Source organism: Lepus europaeus, chromosome 5 (genome assembly GCF_033115175.1).
Source record: "Lepus europaeus isolate LE1 chromosome 5, mLepTim1.pri, whole genome shotgun sequence".
Taxonomy (NCBI): domain Eukaryota; kingdom Metazoa; phylum Chordata; class Mammalia; order Lagomorpha; family Leporidae; genus Lepus; species Lepus europaeus.
In genome coordinates, this window is record NC_084831.1 from 108,105,546 (window position 1) to 108,124,710 (window position 19,165).

Here is a 19,165-nt window from a genome sequence, read left to right on the forward strand (position 1 = left end):
GACTACCTGGGAGGACTCCGTTTGGGACAAGTGAGGCCTAGGAAGGTGAACCACTTGCTCAAGGCCAGAGGACAAGCCTGGTAACATGGCCCGGCACGCTCATTGCTGCCTGCGGTCTGAACACCAGGCCTCCTGCGCCACCGAGGGTCCCCTGGGGGCCAGGAGACACACGGCAGGGATCCAGGCATCCACAAGAGCCCTTGGTTTTGGGCAAACACAATTCCTCCTACACACATGCACCCCACCTTTTAAAAGTGGGCCTGAGTGTAGACGAGGTTTTTGCCATCGTGTGTTCGTTTTTGTCATTGTTTTCAGTGAACGGATGTCACAGAGACAACTGCTGTCACGCAGGGAACAATGAGAGGTTTTCAAGATCCTTTGACGAACCCTCGCTGTGAGCCTGCCGGCGCTCTCTTGCCAGCCTAGCTTTACTGCCTGGAAACGAATCCTGAACTTTAGCCCCTGTGGGCCTTTGCATGGTCTCTTCCCTTAGACCGATGTCTTTCCCTCTCTCCAAACACCCGACACCCATCCCCCCCCCACACTCGCTGTGCTGTTCCCCTCAGGCCCACACAAACCCTAAGTGCACAGCGCGTGCCTAGCCCCTTGCCTCAGTTTCCCCTTTCACCAGGTGTCCCCTTCCGAGGAGACACCCCTGGACACAGTCCTTTCTCAAAGGGCCGGCTGGGCTCTCACTCACCCGCGGGGTCGGGCAGCCGGGGTGCCCCTCACCTGGTGGACGAGGCTGGCTCCGTGGTCTGTCGCTGCAGCCGCGTGTGACGCATGATGTGCTCCTTGACTGACATCTGCACTTCGGCCGGGATGTCCGGGGACGTGTGGCTGATCTTCACGGCCGCCTCCAGGAAGCCCAGGCTGCTGGGGTCCTTCAGCTTGTCTGCCATGTTGCCTGGGGAGCTGGGGCTCTGGAGGGCCTCCTCGGCGGGGTCAGCAGCGGACAAGGGGCTGGAGGTCTCCTTGCTCCTCCAGGGTCTCCAACACAGCTTCCAAAAGAGAAAGAGAAAAACTGCCACCAGGGCCACGCCAGACACGATAACCACCACAGCGAGGAGGTAGACAGAGGTGCCTGCCCGCGGCGTGCGCCGGGCAGGGAGGGGCAGAGACAGACAGAGGCGGGGATGGGGGGGTACAGTGTGGAGGGAGGGGGCACACGGAGGGGACAAAGACAGAAGAAGAGAAAAGAGTGGTCATGAGAAAACCCGCCAAGGCAGGGGGAGACACGGTCTCAGGCTGACCCGCGATTGTCCATTCGGTGCTGTCGCCGCAGCCTGATGCCCCCAGCTCCCCCTGCCCCCAAGTCCTGCCAGCTTGGGGAGCACCTGGGCTGCTCCCCTACTGCCTGCTGCTATGTGCAGGGGGAAGGCAAAGCAATTTCAATCGCAGCAGCCTTAGCAAATGTGCAAACTCGTGAAGCGTTCCTGCTTGGATGCTGTTTGCATTTCTATTAGTGCTGTTACTATGGCCAGACTTGGAGCAGAGTCATCTCTGTTCCCGGCTCTCTCCCTGAACAGGCTGTGAGGCTTCTGGGGGGCAGAGGCTGGCATGCGCGCCCATCCTCTTCCCTGCCTTGTCCCACCACCCCAAGATCAGGGCAGGGGCACAATGAACATGGAGTTGACTTCAAGGGGTTCAGGGGGCCAAGCACATCCCCTGAGGGCAGGGCTCAGCTGCTCCTGCACTCTCAGAGCCCTGCACATAGTAGGGGCAAGAAACAGCTGCATGAAGGAACACGACATCTGATCCCCACTGTGTATTTCAAAGCCAATAGACAACCCCCAGAGTGGTCCCTATCCGCCCCGGTAGCTATGCCAGAGCTCCGCTGGGGCTTTGGTGTCACTGTGGGTTTGGAGGCACGCGCTCACTGCCCCAGCCCCAGGCCACCCCGAGGTGCCCGTTATCCCCAGGAGAGCCCCCACGGATGCCTCCCTTTCAGAAAAATTATTAAAAGAAGGCTTTTGCCTGTCATCCATCCCCAGATCTAGCAATGAACCTTCAAGCCAAGGCTTCTTCTAGCTTTGAGGGGAGAAGTCAGAAGGCTCTGAAGCGCTGGTCTCCCTGGCAGGTCCCCCCAAAGGTCACCTGTGGACAGGCCAGCAGGAGAGCTCTGTTAGGCTGTCTGCACAGTGAATGAAACACTGAGAGACCACACAGGCATCACACTTACTGATTCCAGGCTTCTGCAGCAAAGGCTGTGATGCGGGACCTGGCTCTGAGCTCCTGCCTGGGGTGAGGGGGGTGGGAGTTGGGTGGAGAAGGGGAGGACGGGCTGGGGGACAGGGTGGGGTCGTGCCCTCCAGAGGGGGCATCCTCACAGGCTCATCCCTCCCTCCCTGCCCCCTGCCAGGTTTGTGGGTTTGCAGTCCTTGCAGGAACCTGTCCCAATACCTAAAAAATGTTCAGGAACGAGAGTGAGAAATGGCCCCCCAAGCGCTGAGGGCAGGCTGGGCTTCTCAGGTAGCCATGGCAGCCTAGAGGAGGGACCTGCCTGCAGGCACCGGCTGGTCAGACTCAGAGCCTGGACCTGGGTCCAGATGTCCACGGGCCAGCCTGGCACTCTCTCCACTGTCTCTGATTCAACTGTGGGCTGCTGTGACCCTCTGTTACTCCTGTTTGTCTGACTCATGGCCTGGAATGGAAACTGGCATATGGGGATGAATGAGTGAAGGAATGAATGAGTGGCATACAGAAGAGCTGCAATTATCTCTCATCTCAATGAAATTCAACCAGGACTTCCTAAGCGTTTGCCATGTGCTAGGCTTTGAATTAGACCTGGGGTGTTAAGGAGTCCAGGCCCCTGTGGGGGCACACTGCGGGCTCTCACAAGCCCTGGGGACCCTGTCCCACCTCCAGGGGCAGCTGAGAAGGTGGTGGGAGCATCAGCCATCCTCTCCGGGGAGCCAGCACCGCCTCCCAACTCCCTTGTTGCTGGTTATTTTCCTCGGGTCAAGCTACACCTCCATGAACAGGGAATAATGGCAAAGAATCCTCAACTCCTCACCTCCTAGGCCACTGTCTCCTTCCTCCTGCCCAGAGACACTAGAGCCTTTCCCAGGCCAAAGGGGCTGCGGCCGGTCCTTCCCCAACACTAACTGCTGGGACCAGGAGCCCCAATCCTAAGTTAACTTGCAGACTAACGGTCTCCAGGCTTGGTGTGCGTGCACTTGGCAGCCACAAGAGGAAAAGATACAGCTTATTTCCATGTTCCTTTATTATCTTAAATATAAGAAATCAAAATTTTAATATCCAGGTTGGTAATAATAGTGACATTTTATTGTAGGACTCAGCCAGTTTACCCCACATTAGTACGTGCAAGATTCCAAGTGCCTTTTCCATATTCACTCGTTTACTCCTCTCCAAACTGAGAAGTGCAATGACTATCCTCACTGTACAGACATGGAGCTGAGACCCAGAGAGTGAAAGAGACTGCCCGGGTCACAGAGCCAGGAAGAGGCAGAACCAGGGGCTACCCCAGCCAGTCTGGCTCCAGTTGGCCCTACACGGTCACCCCCTGAAGAACACAAAGGAACATACACTGGAGGTGCAAAATCCATTTTGTTTATTGTTGTTATAAGTTCACACTCCACATGGTTTGGGGAGTATTTCTTCAGGCTCCTGTCCCATTGGGATCACCAGGAAAGCCACTAAAGATATACACGCCCTTATTCTAAGTATCTGGCTGTCTCCAAACCCCTTACATCTGTTCCGTAACAGCCGGTTCTGGATGCATTCTCTGAAACATGAGTCACCTTAAAACAAAAGGTATTTCTAGGCTTTGCTTTCTTTTGATCATACATCTTACTTGCTCTGGTAATAATTAGAATTTTAATGAGGGGGGAGGGGCATCCAGAGAGCATAGGGTGCATTTAAATGTTCAGCCTTACAAAAAACTGAATCCATAAATAAAAAGAAGGATGGGGGAAGGGAGCGGGTCCTTGGCGTGGCTGCTGTTTCCATCACATCTCCACGGGACCCCCAGCTGTTGCTCCCTCTCGGCTGAGGCTAGGGAAGGCAGGGGGTATAGACTATCAGGAATCAGCACCAGTGCTCAACACTGCTTATGCAAGACCACGGAGGGCCTGGAGAATCTCCTTCCAGGACTAGGAGAGCAGGAGAGCCTGGGCTTCCGACACCTCACAGGCAGGCAGTATAGCAAGAATCAGGTCCCAAGCACACAGTGCATCACCCCCAGGGGGGGCGCAAGGTGATGGACAAGGCTGGTAAGAGCAGAATCAGGTGGTGGGGGGGGGGGATCACTGCAGAGAATTTAGCCCCTTCACCATCACGACAAGTGTCTTTGAACTCAGATAGCCCTCATCCCCTGGCTAAAGATGCACTGAGGGTGGGAAGGGCTGCAGGTTCCATATGACCTAAGGGCTGTGCAAAGGCCCAGATGGCCCAAGATGAGTGCCCTCCTACCTTGGCCTCGCTGGGGCCAGCCCACCAGGACACGCTGTTTGCTAGGAAGTCAAAACACCTTTAAAACTCCTTCCTTGTTTGCACCCTGACCCTGGGGAAGGAGGCAGCCAGAACTTTGGTGGGCAACTCCACCACCTTTCTGAGTCCCGATCTGCTCCTCTTCCTACTTATACCATGCACTTGCTTCCGGACAAGGCGCAGGTAAGCCTCAAGGTGCATCGAAACAGAGAAGGGACTTCCCGATCATTAGTATTCTCTCTCTCTGTTCTTCCATCTTTATTTCTCCTTCTGCCTCACAACAGAAAGCAGTGTGGCCCTGAAGTCTGAGTGGGCTCATTCAATATCCATCTGCGCTGTTCTAAATTGTGTGCCTTAGTTTCCTAAAATGGAGATAATTATAACATCTACCTCATAAGGTCACTGTGAGGTTTAAGTGAGACCAAAAGTGTATCAGAAGTGCTGAGGACAGGGCCTAGAATATAGTAAGCAATGTAGTAAATATTAGGTATTTTTATTGGAATTACCTGTGCCCCATCTGGGTTCGAATATCCCTTAGTTTTCAAATCAGTTTAGCGGGCAGATCACCTGCAAGGCAGGAGCACTCGCAGAGAGAGATTTAGCTCTATTATTACAAACCAAGAGCAATCTCACTGGCAGAGATAATAGTAGCCAAGCCTCTGTACATCTCAGGGCATAACAGTGCTCTGTTAAAGATCACACATCTGCCAGTTTTCTGTTAACCCTCATTTGTTCGCTACTTTCTCTGTTGTTTTGTTGTTACCATCAGGCAGCTAGTGTGTTCCAAAGGAATGAGAAGAAGCCTAGGGAAGAAACACCTGCACTTGAGAATATCCTATTCTCTTGCAAAGTATTCCTGGGGTGGGGGGTGGGGGGCAGGGGAAGACGTGTCCATCACTCAGTGTTAGCTGCAACACATCTCCTTTCAGCTCTCAGCGGGACTTCGGTATTCGTGGACACCTGGTTTGGGAAGCCGTAGTTGCCAAGTGTCTGGTGGTCTCTGGGAAAGGAAAAAGCCGTGGAGGCAGGCTTTGGATGTGGTGTGGTGTACAGAAGCACATGGCTCCTATCCCTGGCTGGGGAACTGGGCTTTCCCATGGTGCTCAGAAACAGGGCTGGCGTCCCAGGTGGGCACCAGCAGCAAGACGACCACAGAGCACGCTCCATCCGCACTGCTCTCTGACTGTGACCTTGAACCAGTTGCTTAACCTCTGCAAACCTTAGTTTCCCCCTATTATGCAGTAAGGGGTCTAATTATTCCTGCCTTACAGAATCATTGAGAATATTAAAGAAGCTAAGACTTAGAGCACAGTCCCCAGAACACAGTGAATGCCCCCAAAACATGACCTGCTATTGTTCTTGGTGTGTTGCTTTGGTGGATGGTAACATGCAGTTTCCTGTGTGCAGAACAGCCCCAAAGCTATGCCCTTGGGGCAGGGAAGGTCAGACCCCAGATTGGAGGTAAAACATCTGAGGCTCCCCAGGTCCTCTCCTGGGGAGTTACAAGCCCCTGAAGCCCATCAGGGCAGCACCAGCTTAGCACCTGAAATGAGACTGCCTGGCAGGGTGGGTGACATGCCAGGGCCTCCTTCCTCTCCTAGAAGATGTAAGGTTATTAATTAGCAGCCCAGGGCTTTCTTATCTCCCTCATGCCCCCTCCTGACGCTCCCACCCATAGTGTTACGGTCCATCAGCAGTTCTTATTGCTGGCTATTGTTCCCATGTTTCTAATGGGCTCCCATGTCAGGAAAAAATCCATTTTCTAACAGTCACCAGCATTCTCACTAACAGGTTGTGATTGAAAAGATAAACTGGGGAGAGAAAGACAAAGGAGAGAATCATTTTTCCTGCTCATCCCAAAGCCAGAAAAGGCTGGCTTCAGGGCCTGGGGCTGCTGGTGGCCCCTTAGAAACGGGAAAGGCTCAGGCTGTACCCAGCAGGGGCTGCCTAGCTGAGCTCTTGTTCAGACACTGATGGAGACACAGACAAAGCATAGCGGAGACTGGCGAGCAAGCGGCACAGAGGGCCAGGAGCCTGGGGGCAAAGAGACTGGACAGAACCATTAATATCAGTGCCGGCGCTGTGGTGCAGTAGGCTAAGCCTCTGCCTCTGGCAACGGCATCCCATATAGACGCCAGTTCGAGTCCTGGCTGCGCCTCTCCCAATCCAGCTCTCTGCTATGGCCTGGGAAAGCAGTGGAAGATGGCCCAGGTCCTTGGGCCCCTGCACCCACGTGGGAGACCCGGAAGAAGCTCCTGGCTCTTGGTTTCGGATTGGTCCAGCTCTGGCCGTTGTGGCCATTTGGGGAGTGAACCAGTAGATGGAAGACCTTTCTCTCTCTCCCTCTCGCTCTCTGTAACTCTCCCTTTCAAAACAAACAAACAAAAAAGAACCACTAACATCAATAGTGCTATATTATTTGTTGTTTATTTCTACCCAGTAAGCATTGCGCCCCTTATGTTATCTCACTGCATCCGTAAGAAACGTACTCACCTCTCTAGGACAAAGAAATCAAGTGCATGAATGCTAAGTAATAATTACTGCAAGGGTACAGAGCATTAAGTATTTAGGCCTTTCGAGGCTGAAGTCCAGGCTCTGGAACCAGGTATCCATGGGGACAGGTGGTGGAGGTTTTGGTTAGCTGTACTCTGCAGAGGGCGGGGGCCTCCACCACTCTTTGGCCTGACCCTCTGAACCTGGAGACTCAACCCCTCTATCCCATCTTTCTTCTCTGGGAAGCACAGACCCAGCAGGTTCCCCGCCAGCCACCCAGCAAACAACTGGGGGCCCCTGGAAAAGTTCCACCGGAGATGCACCTGGGGAGCCCCTGTGTGGGGGGGTGTGTGTGTGTATGTGTACATGCGTGTGTTGGGAGAACAAGGGTTGTGTGGAGTGAGGCTCACAGACATGGTCAATTAACAGCGAGCTCTGCCATGGCTTGGAAATTCATTAGGAGAGCTGGGTGTAATTAAATTTCAGGGTGGGGGAGGGGGAGCCTTTGCTGCCTCTGCCTCTTTCAGATGTCCAGGCTGAGCTACCGAGGAGGATAATTAGCAGAGCCCAAACAGAGGAGGCATTAATGCTCCTGGAAAAGCCGTGATGAGGAGAGACAATGCCGTGCTAATGACGGCCGCACCAAGCTTTACGACTTCGGCCCGCTTCTGCCGTCGTTAGGGGACTCGGAGATAAATGGGACACTAATGTGGGGTGTTATAGCTCACAGGGCCTTGGCACTAATTTCGCAATTATTAATATTATGATTTAGGCAGATGGTAAGTGCACCCTTCTGTCTGATTGGCCAGGGCACGTGGGCCTGTGCATGTGGGATGGAGGCCGGAGCAGTGGAGGAGAGGGGCGGACAGGAAGCCAGAAAGAGCCTTTGCCTTCTGTGCAACTCTCCCTGTTCATCCCTGCAACTAGCGACAGGACCGACAGGCGGAGAGAGACCCCTTAGCCCCCCGAAGACAGAAGGGAATGCCACGCAGGGTCACCATGACCCAGTGCACCCAGCTGTGGCTGCCCTGCTCACACCTACTGCCAAGACCCTCTGGGTGCAGCTCCCGGGTGTGGCCAGGACCTTAGAGGTGTCCTTTCCTAAGCAGGACTAGCAGAGGTGCCAGCTAGCTGGGCCAGGACTTTCTCTTACTCTGCTCCCCCAACACCTGCCCCACTCCTACACAGACCCCAAAGAAACCTGGCCTGACCCACGTACCTCACAGCCAGTCCTAATTATTTGCAGGGTATGGTTCACCCCCAACTCTGCAGACAAGGCAGGCAAAGCACAGTTAGAACCCTTAGAAGAGAACACATCTTCGCTATAGAGTTTGGAGGGACTCCTAGGTACTAGACTTTGCTTCTAGAGTCCTAACGCTCAGAACACACTAGAGTCGGAACATCAGCTCTATGGGTGCTAACGCACTGTGCCTTGTACTTCGCCACAAAGAAGGGGAAATCCTTCCATCCAGCAAGGAGTAGCTGATCGTTCAGCTATGGAAACTTTGTATTTTAAGAAAACCTTGTACACTTAATTTGCCAACTCAAGCAAGTCAAAAAAAAAAAAAAAAACTCATCTATATTGCAAAAAGCCAACTTCCCAAGCCAGGTGGCTGAACCACAAAACAGAGTCATGGGGCGAAGCCCACAAACATCACATCTCTTGGCAATGGGTCAGCTGGAGGGTGAGCACAGGAGGGGCGGGGCAGCTTGGTATCGCCCATCAGGTTCCTGCATTTTCTGGAACACCTCTGGACCTTTGCTTACTACCCCGTAGCCCAGACCACACACCAGCCACACCTAAGTCTATGCAACTTGACCTATAAAAAAAGTTCATTCGCCTCCAGGGCCAACGCCTCAAAGAAAGGTGGCAAACTGACAGTATCCACTTGTGGGGCCAAGGGGGAGGTTATTCAATAGACGAAAGTAGACCCTTTGCCTTTACAGTTTTTGAAGCACAAGGCAGCTCGCTTTTAGTTGGGACAGTTTGTGTGTACAGCTCTTTCCAAGTCTGGGTCCGATTAACTGAGGTTTCCGGTGCAATTCCTAGCACAGCCCTGCCAGGCAGGGAGGGCTCAGTAAACAACAGTGGAGTCTGGATCTTGATCAAGACTCTCAGTGTTACTAGAGACTTGGAGCAGAAGACGGCAGGGGAAACGAAGGGGCCAAGGCAGCTGGATATTGTTCAGGACACAAGGATCATTTCTCCACTGGCAGTGGCCCTGGGATGCCAGCGAGCAGGCTGGGAAGTGGGAAAATCCTGAACCCCACAGCATCTCCCCAGACCCTGTGCTCATGCAGGTTCTCAAGGTCCCAAAGCCACCCTCAAGCACTTTCTTCTGCTGTGATTAAGAATCTCCTTCTGTCTCTCCTATCCCTTTCAGTCTTCCAGCCTGGCCCCAAGGCTTCCTGGGGCTTGTGACTCAGCAGCCAAAGTTAAAGTTCCCCAGGGCTGACAACCCCAACTTGCCTCAGAAAGCAGCCTGTAGGGCAGGCATACTGATTCATCAGGGTCGGCTGGCTCTCGCCCCTCAGGCTTCTCTCACCCTCCGCCTGGCCATCCAAGCCTGTGGTGGAGGGGAAGGGGCATCCCGCTGACCAGCGCTGCCCCCACGCCCCCATCGGGATGTGCTACACACATACTAACCTGCAACACTCTCCAGCAACACCTCCACCCCCCACATCTCTGCCCTGGGCAGACTGGAGAGGCAGCTTCCACCTAGGTGAAACTCCACAGGTGTGTCTCACCTGTCTCACCTTTTAAGCTCTGAGGGATCCAGACCAGCACTGGTGATGTTTCGTTGGAGGAAAAGACAGAAGGGAGCAGGAGAGTCGGGGGAAACAGGAAGTGACTCTCTCTTGGGGAAAGCTGTGACTGGTAGGTGCAGGGAATTGGGTGGTGTCCAGAGGACCAGTCTGATAATATTTGCTAGGCCTGACGTGCACTGACAACCTCCACGAGGGAGAATCAAGCTCCACAACCTCCAATACAGTACTGCCCCTTGAAAGTTCTTTTTTATGTCTAACCTCAGTTTCTTCTGCTGCAGTAATCAACCCACTGACAGAGGAAAACGCAGCCAGGGCGAGAGAGAACGCAAGCGCCCCCTACACCCACCGGGCAGGGCAGGACACGGCCCCTCACACAGGCAACCTTCCTCTGGAGGACCCTCTGCCCCTTCCCTAACCCAGAATCTACCTCTACCTCTGACCTTTAACCTCCTGTGACAACAAAGCCCTAGAATCTGCCGACGCTGGGGCGCTTAACCCACCTGTACCTGCTTCCGGGAACCGCCTCCCTTGTCCCCTGGCTTCTGGCCCCTGGGTAACCCCGTGGGGACCGAATTCCCGCCTCTCGAACCCCCTCCTCCCCTTCCCGCTCCAGCGGTGCGAAACCGCGGGGCGACTCCCGGGGACCCCTAAGCCCAGCAAGGCTGGAGGGACAAGGAGGGGTGCAGCCTGCGGAGCCCCCAGGAACCCCGGCGCCTTGGTCCCGGCGGGACCTCCCCACCCCCACGCCGCGTTCTCTCCAGGCCTCTCCGTGCCCCCAGGCCCTTCCCCCACCCCCGGCCCCCGGAGGGGACGCGACCCCCTACTCTCTGCTGCCCAGGTCCCTCCAGACACCAGGACAAAGGAGCCGCGCTGCAGCCGGCGAGCGTGGTGCGGCAGGTGAACGCCTGGGGCCGGCCGGCCGGCCGCCACGCCGCCGACCCTCCGCAGCTCCCGCCGCCAGGGCGCGACACGCCATTGCCGCTGTCGCGACTCCCTGGAGACGTCGCCGCTGCGCGCCGGGCCCCTGCCCCACGGGGCTCGGGCTCGGGACTCACCGGCTCCGGCGAGCTCGACCCGGCTCGGGCTCCCGCCTAGACCCGGCGGCCGCTGTGGGCTGCGCCAGGCGCAGGGTCCGCGCGGCTCGGGCAGGAGGCGCCTTCTTGGCAAAGTCGGCGAGAGGCACCGGCTCAGTCGCGCACCGGCCTCGAGTCCGAGTGAGTCAGAGACGCGGGAGCGAGTTATAGGGGCGCGGGGGTGGGGGAGGACGCCGCGACACCCTCCCCCACCCCGCCCCCCGCGGAGACGCCAGAGACTGGCCGGGCACAAAGACCGCGTGCGCGCCGCAGACCCAAGTTTCTCCCGAGGAGACCGGGGGGGCCCGGCCCGTGGCCACCACCGGGACCGACCGGCCGATAAACCCAGGACCGAGGCACCCCGAGGACACACGCGTTCTTTAGTTCGGGATGGACTCGGTGCGCCGACCCTTCCCCTAACAGGTCGCCGGCGGAGAGACGCAAGGGAGGGAAACTGAGGCTCAGGGGGCACCGCTTCTCCGGAGCTCGGCTTTGCGGGGGGGTTCGGTAGGGGTCCCACGAGAGGGACCGCGTGCTGTCTCCCTTAGGTCCCCTTCGCATCACCCCTGGCTTTGCGGGCTATGGGCCAGAGGGCTGGCTGGGGAGGGTTCCGCGAATCCAGAATCCCGGAGTTCCTTCTAGGTCCTGGGGTCCTCGGGGCCGGTGCTTTGGGGGTCGGAGGCTCCAGGGTGAGGATCCAGGAAGGAGAGGGGCCCGGGCCCCCCCGGTACCTGCGTCGGCCGCGCTCGGACTGCGCTCCGGGGGCTGCAGCTCGAAGCTCCGACAAGTCTCCACGTCCAGCCCGAGAGGGGGCGGCCGGGCCCGGCACAACGAAGCCAGGACCGCGAGCGCCGCCTGGCACCGGGGCCCCCCGGCCTCCCACACGCCGGTCATGCCCGGGACACCCAGGCCTGCCCCGCAGCCGTTTGAACCCGCGCCGCGGCCGGACTGGGGCGGGGCAAGGCGGCCGGGTGAAGACCCTGCCCACAGCGGCCCCCTGCGGCTCTGTGCCGCTTTTAATCACTTCTCCGCAGGGTCCCCGCCCCTCACGTGGCATCCCGCGGCAGCTGGCTCGTCTGGCGCCTCCCGGCCGCCCCCCACCCCCGCTCAGGGACCGGCCCGAGGCTTGGCGGATTAGAGGCGGGGACCTAGGAGCTGGGAGGTCGGGGGGGGGGGGTCGGAGGGTGCTGCCCCGCCTCTCCGAAGGTACAAGGCAGGGGGAGGAACCGGGGTCCGGCTCCACAATCCCTGCCTGGTGCGGCCTTGGGCATCGCCGAGCCTCTCCAGAAAAGAGGTATGATTATGAGCGCTTCGCGGGCTCTCTCGAGTTACCCAGGCAGTGTTTGGGAAGACACTGGGTGAACTGTCTCCTGCCACACGAGTGGCGCAAAAACAGAGCACCCCCCCCCCCGCCCAGGCAAATGAGGGGGAACCCGGCTGGGAGTGGGAGGACCAGACTGAGGTCCTCAGCGGGAAGAGTTGGTCAGAGGTGTCCCGAGTCTCGGATTCCTGAGTGGAAGACCCCCAGGTCTGCTGGGCCCTGCAAACTGTGCAAGGACTTTCTGAGCCCCGCAATTCTGCGGTCCATGGTACCCGCACGTTGCCATGGAGACAGGAGGCCGCGGCCGTCTCTCTCCATGGCAACAGGAGGGCGAAAGTTTCGAGTAGGAATGGGGGGCATTTGAAGAGGGCGCTCAGTTCCCGTCCGACCCACCTCCCCGCATCAGTGCCACACCTCTGGAGATCCTTGGGCACCACAAGTGCCAGTAGGCCTGAAGCCAAACAGAAGGCTTGAGGCTAGACTTGAAGCTGAGCCTGCCCCCAACACCATGGCCCTGGGGTGTGGGGCCTAGGAGCACAGTCGGGGAAGGGTCTTTGGGCCCCGCTCTCACTCCTGAAAATATGTGAGCCACTGCTGGCACTAGCACTGTCAGGTACTGCACCTGTCCTCTGTGAAGCCCTCCTCCATGGGCTCACCTGAAGCTCCCAGAGACAAGAGGGGAACTTCAGCAGGAGCCCCGGAAGCTGCAGAGCTCCTGTGTGCCCAGGTGGCTGGTGGGGGAAGGAGGGTCTTTCCTCCTAATTAACGCACTAAGTGGAAGTGGCTTGGGCAGTGACTCACGTTCTGAGTGGAGGAGATTCCGGGCCCCAGCTCCGGGCAGTCTCCACAGGGTGCCATCTGTGCCAGCTGCACCTGCCAGCCCTTGGACTTACCAGCCCCGGGCAGAGAGTGCTCTGGGCGCCAAAGGCTAAGCCGAGACCCGATAGGACCCTGGCTTAGTCCGCTGGGTTTTCCTCCTGGGATGGGTGCCCTGGATCTGTCCGTGGTGCTGAAGATCCAGTTGGCGCAGCTATCGCGTGGGCACCTGATTAGGCTAGGAGACTGCCCAGTTATGCAGGTTCATAGCCTCCACCCAGACCCCTGGCACCTGCCTTTTGTGAGGTCTAATTCAGGTGGGCAGGCCTGAGCAGGTATGACCCAGTGACAGGATGCAATCCAGGCCACCTTCCTGAGCGTGGCTCTGAGTTGCTGTGCCAAGAACAGCTGAGGTTCTGGCATCTCCACTTGCCTAAAAATCCACCTGAGGAGTCCAGGGGCCCCCTCACTCCCCACCCACCATCCACTGCAGAGAGACAAGAACCTGGAGGCCCCTGGCCACATGCTGATTAGCAGTTTTGGAAGCCACGGGATTGTGTTTATGTAAAATAGAAATGGAGACGAACTGCTCTCTGCCCGTGTTTATGGCAACTCTGTCACTCCACGGCGATGTCTCCCTCCCCCTCTCGAGTTCCTGGGGAAATTCACAGAACAAAGCGCCTTGTTTTGCCTTTGCAGAGAATGAAAAAAAAAAAAAAAAAAAAAAAAAACCACGGGACTGTTCCAAGGGCCCAGGCCTGTGATGCAGGGAAATCAATATTTTGCTTACATCGAGTGGGGGAATTTGCATTTAAACTGAAGGCAAAGGAGCCTGTTCGGAGCAGAGCAGGTGGCAGGAGCCGAGAATTAACAGATAATTTCTCATTGTTCCCGGATTCAACCTCCACACTCGGCAGGCGGTTCTGCAGCATCTCTGATGCTCCAGCAGCAGCTCTGGACCTGGTGTTTCTCAATCTAACAGGGCAAAGGATGTTCCGCCTTGACAGGACTGCAGGAAGGGGCCCCAGATCAGTCAGCGGCTGTTGGATTTGGAGTGTGGGAGTGAGGGTGTGTGTGAGAGAGGCAGAGATGAGAGAGACAAAGAAACAGAGTCAGAGATAAGAGAAATAGAAAAATGCAAACACAGAGGCAGAGGATGAGACAGAGATACAACTGTAGGAGATGCAGGGAGAGATGCAGAGGCAGATCTGTGAAAGCACATGTATTCCCAGAGAGACACAAAGAAGTACTTTTTTCTTACATGGAGACAAGGTCTCAGCCTAGTTGTCCTCTCCATTTCTACCCCTGCCTCCAGGAACCATTAGGATCATATAATCAGTCATGACATAGAAAAAATCCTCACATCAAGATGGAAGTTTTCCTCTCCAGACCTTACAAGCCCACCCGCAAAGCACATACATCCTTCTTTCCCTGGGAAAACATCAAATTCAGGCTCCAGGGACTGGCCAGACCCAGAGAGAGGAAGTAGGAAGAAGGAGAATTCTTCTTCCTCAAACCTGTCTTTCAAATGCCATTCTGAGTCTGGGGCTGGGGTTGGGAGGAGAGAAAGGGGAGTAGAGATGGTCAGTATGGAGTGGTGGCAAACAAGGGCATTGGATAGGGCACCAGCAAGCCTGGCTTTCAGACCTGGTGCACCAAAGCACCTGCCCTCTCTGGGCTCCACTGTCCTTATCTGAAGTTGGAGCAGGAGCTGCCTGTGGCTTCTCCCAGCAACAACCCTTGAGGATTTTAAATGAAGCTGGAGGAGAAGGGGAGACAGGAGGCACTCAAAGAGCAGACATTCTGGTTCTGAAGAAGGGGGTGGTTTTACAGATGCCCAACTCTGTTGTCTTTCCCTCCCCCATTGCCCTCATCGTATCCACAGCCCAGGGCTGGAGCATCCCGAATCTTTGGCCCCCAGGGCAGACTGCTCTGAAGCAGGGAGGGGGAATGGAGGTGGAGTGGGAGGCAGAATGGGAGGGGGTTTGAGGCAGACACCAGGGGCCTCCCACTCCTGTGCCCTCCTTTCATGAGAAATAGCCAAAGTGCACACCCTGTGCTCTCCACCCTGAGTCTCTGCCCTTAGGCAGGAACCCACCCTGCTCTGAGCAGTTATGTCCTGTTGAATTATGCTTCAAATAAAATAAATGAAAAGCAAATAATTTTTTTTAAAAAAAATTGTGAACCTTGGTAGGAAATTGCTAATGCTGTAGGCGGGAAGAATGAGCTCTTTTGACATGAGCTGATGTGTCATATTGTCTTTCCATCTCAATGCCATTTCTAAATAGGGAGCCCTTTCCCCATTCCCTCCTCCCTGCAAGCCCCTAGCAGAGATGTGAAGGAAGCAGCCTGACGTTCATAGCCGGATTGTCTGACGTGCAGGGAGAGACACAGCACAGGCACAGGGAGACCCACTGCTTTGCTAAGCAGATCACAGCCAAGGGGGCTCTGTCCTAACCTTGAGGACCCCTGTTCCCTTTTCCCACCCCCCCCTACTCCCCAGCTGCTGCATATTGAGGCATGTAGCCACTTTCCTCAAAGGTTTTCATTTATTCTAAGAAAATGGACAACAGGTGAACCTGATCTTCTGCTGGTGGAGAATTAAGTTGAGGCCCAATATTTAGGGGTGAGGACTAACTTTGCACCATTGCTTGCGACAACTGTGCTATGGAATCCCTATGGAGTTGCAGCCAGAACAGCCTGGTCAGTATTTCCGGAAGGTACTACCTCTGCTTCCTACTCCCAAGAGCAACATAGCAACTGTAAACAATGCTGGGTGCCTTCTGCAAGCCATGTCATTCCCATGCATCATCAGAGTTCTCAGGGACTCCTTCTGGCCAGGGAAGGTGCAGAAGATGTCACAGAGCCCCATGTCAATGCCCTGGTGCTTTTTGAGAGTTTAGTCTTGCTTTCATGGCGGGGAAGATGCTTGGCAGTTCAATCCTCCTGAATCAGAGGTGTATTAAGTCGGTGTCCCGTTCCTCTTCCATTTCAGAATTCTCATCTCTGTTCTGGGCTCTGCTCAAGTGCACAGCGTTTAGATCAGACTCAGGAAATTGGACAGGTTTGCTGTTTCCAGCCTGACTTTGTGAGTTGGGGCCCAGGAGGGTAGACACAGGTTCAAGGTCACAAGGCATTATCCCTGGAACAGTTTTAGAACTGGACCTAAGTATGATGGGTCAAGGGCTCAGATCATGGCATGATCTGAGAAGTGAAAATGATGTTGGAAGAGAAGGAGTAGGAAGGAGCCAAGGGAGAAGAAAGAGAACAGATCTTGGAGTCAGAAGACCAGTGTTTAAATCTGCAGTTGTCCAAACATCAACTTCCTCATCTCTGGATTAGGACTTACAAAGCCTAATTTGCACTGTACAAGGACTCCAGGGTTAGGCTGGGTGCTACATATGCTGCAACTGACCCTTAACAGGTGTTAAAACAAAGGACAGTTCCTACTCCCTTTCTTCCTTCCCTCAGGTCCTGGATGGACATCCACAGGGACACCGGCCAGGGGTAACCTGTACTCTTTCATGGGGCAGGTCCTTGAAAATTGCCAGGAAGACCTGTGTCTCCTTTAATCCTTACTACAACCATGGGAGGTAGAGTAGGTGGTGGCCAGTGGCCCACTTGGTAGTCGAGGACCCCTTCTCAGATGTGACTGGGCCCTGGTCACACAAGGCAGGAGGTGGCAGACAACCAGAATCCAAACCCTCTCATCCCAGATCGGTGCCCTTCCTCGCTCACCACACCGGGGGAGGGTGCTGGGGGTGTGAATCAGGCTTCCTCTTATCTTAAAAAAAAGGAGCCATATGTTGAGATTGGCTTTCTAATCAACAACAATGTTTGGAAATACATTGCGAAAGCAGTGGAAGAGGGATTCCTTTGTCGTCCTTGCAAAGCTCTTGGCTGTCTGACCTCAACCATCCCAAGTGCCCCTTGGTCCCAGTTGCTGGTCTAGAGAAAAGACGGTGTCGTTGATAAAAGCAGGGCTGGGGCCAGACAGCTTCAGGGCTCGGGACATGCTTGGCTGCTCCACTCTTGCAGAGAGAGGGCGGCCCCGGAGAGCAGCTTGGGGAGTCGCTGCCGTGCCTGGGTTGTGTCCTGTGTCAGAGCCCGACTTCCAGGAAAGGGCGAGACTGAGCTTCTTGGAAGGCCAGGACCCCAAACGCTGGAACTCTCCCCAAGCAGCCTGGAGAGCGTTTGCAATCTCAGGACTCTGACTGTTCCACTAATGAAAGGAAACCAGACAAAATGCCACAACTAATTAAAGTGACAAATCCAAAGAGGCCCTGTCGGAACTGGGAAGTCTTAATCCTTGATTTCGACGCAGTTCAGGTGGGAAGAGTCAACAGAGCATGCTTTGGGTCAGGGGCCTGCAGCACCCTGTGGACTTGCAGGACTGGACACTCCCCCCCCCCCCCCCCCCCGGAGAGTACAAATCCTCTCACCAAATCCTAGTTTCCATCCATTCGGAAGCACAGAAACAGCCCCCGAGCCTTCTCTACATTCCCGCTGTTCGCTGGAGGCCCACTAAATGGCTTTAGTGAGTCAGCCCCCAAGCTTTATTAATCTGAAAAGCATGGCACAGTTTACACAACACTCTCGCATATGTTATCACATTTCCTACAACAACCCCGAGAGGTGGATTTTATTATTCTCGTTTCACTGGTGAGGTCCCAGAGGGGCTAAAAATAACTGGCTCAGGATTTACAGCTCGCAAGTGGCACAGCCAGAACTTGAGCCCATAGTGTCATTGTCATCCATTCATGCAGCGTTTACTGAGGTCCTGCCAGGACCCGGTCTGTGCCGGGCACCTGGGACACAGCCCGGTGTTGCTTCTTGTGCACACTGGCCTTTTATCCCACAGCCTGCAGAGCCCTGAGCACCCGGGCTCTGTCCTGAGGGAGTGTGCTGCCTCTGGGCCGTGGAGAGAGGCCACATGTGAAATTGATTTCAAATAAGTTCTTTGACCTCCCGGCTGCATAGCTGCCCAGCCCACATCAACTGTGAAATTCTTTTGTGTGACATGATTGCCTCTGCATAGCCCTCCCTTCTTCATTCTTTCACTCTGTTTTCTTCAGGGCTCAGCTCTGATCCTTTCCTTCTTCTGTCTCTGAACATTTAGAGTGAGCTCAGAGAGCCGCTCGGAGGGCTAACAATACTAAATGCTGCTCATATTAACAGTGGTAGTAAAAGTCACGGGGCGCTTACTCTAGTTCAAGCTCTATGCTGCTTGTTGAGCATGGATCATATCATTTAATTTTCCCAGTGGCGTTGTTATTTTCTGCCTTTAACAGATACTGAGTGGTAGAGCCAGCAGTCCGGGCCTCACCCTAGGATTTCCACTTCTGTATCCCTTAGGATGGAGGTGACATTCTCCAGCGTGGTGTGCAATGCCCCAGTATTCCCTGTGGGCTGTCTGTGCTGTGGTCACTGGCCCCTAAGGGATCATTCTTGTCCCTCCTCCTCCTCCTCCCTCTCCATCCCACCTTTCTGCTTTCACTAGGTTTGCTCTTGTAGTTCCTCTTCTCCATCTGAGCCTGCTCTGGATCCTGGAACTCCGTAACTGCTTGTCCTCTTCCCTGAATGCTGGTCCTCCTTTCCTCATTGCCCAGCTGCCCCTACAGCACGACGAGGGGCACAGGGGTTACGAGGGCATGCTTTGGAGCCAGGCTGCCTGGGTTCAGATGAACTGTGTGGCCCTGGGCAGGTCCTGAGTGTCTTTGTGCCTCTGTCTTCATGGCTGTGAGATGGAGGTGACACGAGTAGTTAGCATCAGTTTCCTAGGGCCTTAAAGGAACTGATGTGCATGAAGTCCCCCTCGCCGACCCCCCAGAGCTGACCCAGCTGTCCACTCTCTGGTCTGCCCTGGCCCTCAATGCTCTCCTTTGTCACAGAGTTTAGCAACTTGGACTGCTGACTTGCTAGCCTGTGAGCTCCTTGTGCCGGGGTCTGCCTCTTGTTCATCTTTATACCTTGAGCGCTTCATCAAACCCACATGCAGCGAGTGGCTGTCACTTGGAAGAGAGGTGAATGGGTGTGATATATTGCAAAGTGTATGTGTGTGGGGTGAGGGGTGAGAGTGGAGGAATCCCAGAGTTAAATGGGCCAAATCAGAGAAGTCTTGTGGAAGAGGAGAGTTTTGCAGGTGTTTTTCTTTTTAAGAATTATTTACACATTTGACAGGCAGAGTTATCCGCTGGCTCACTCCCCAAATGGCTGCAATGATCGGGGCTGGGCCAGGCCA

General features: G+C 55.3%; 2 protein-coding genes across 3 annotated transcripts in view; one reads left to right on the forward strand and one right to left on the reverse strand.

Annotated features, from left to right (window-relative positions):
* The window catches only part of SYT6 (synaptotagmin 6), a 57,310-nt gene extending 45,629 nt beyond the window's left edge, over positions 1 to 11,681 (reverse strand). For both annotated transcript variants that reach the window (XM_062193493.1, XM_062193494.1), the window contains exons 1-2: positions 11,519 to 11,681; positions 733 to 1,084 (exon numbers count right to left, since the gene is read on the reverse strand). In XM_062193493.1, the coding sequence (XP_062049477.1) occupies positions 733 to 1,084; positions 11,519 to 11,681 (515 nt within the window). The remainder of the gene's footprint in view (positions 1 to 732; positions 1,085 to 11,518) is intronic.
* The window catches only part of HIPK1 (homeodomain interacting protein kinase 1), a 251,253-nt gene that overhangs the window by 214,341 nt on the left and 17,747 nt on the right, over positions 1 to 19,165 (forward strand). The window lies entirely within an intron of this gene.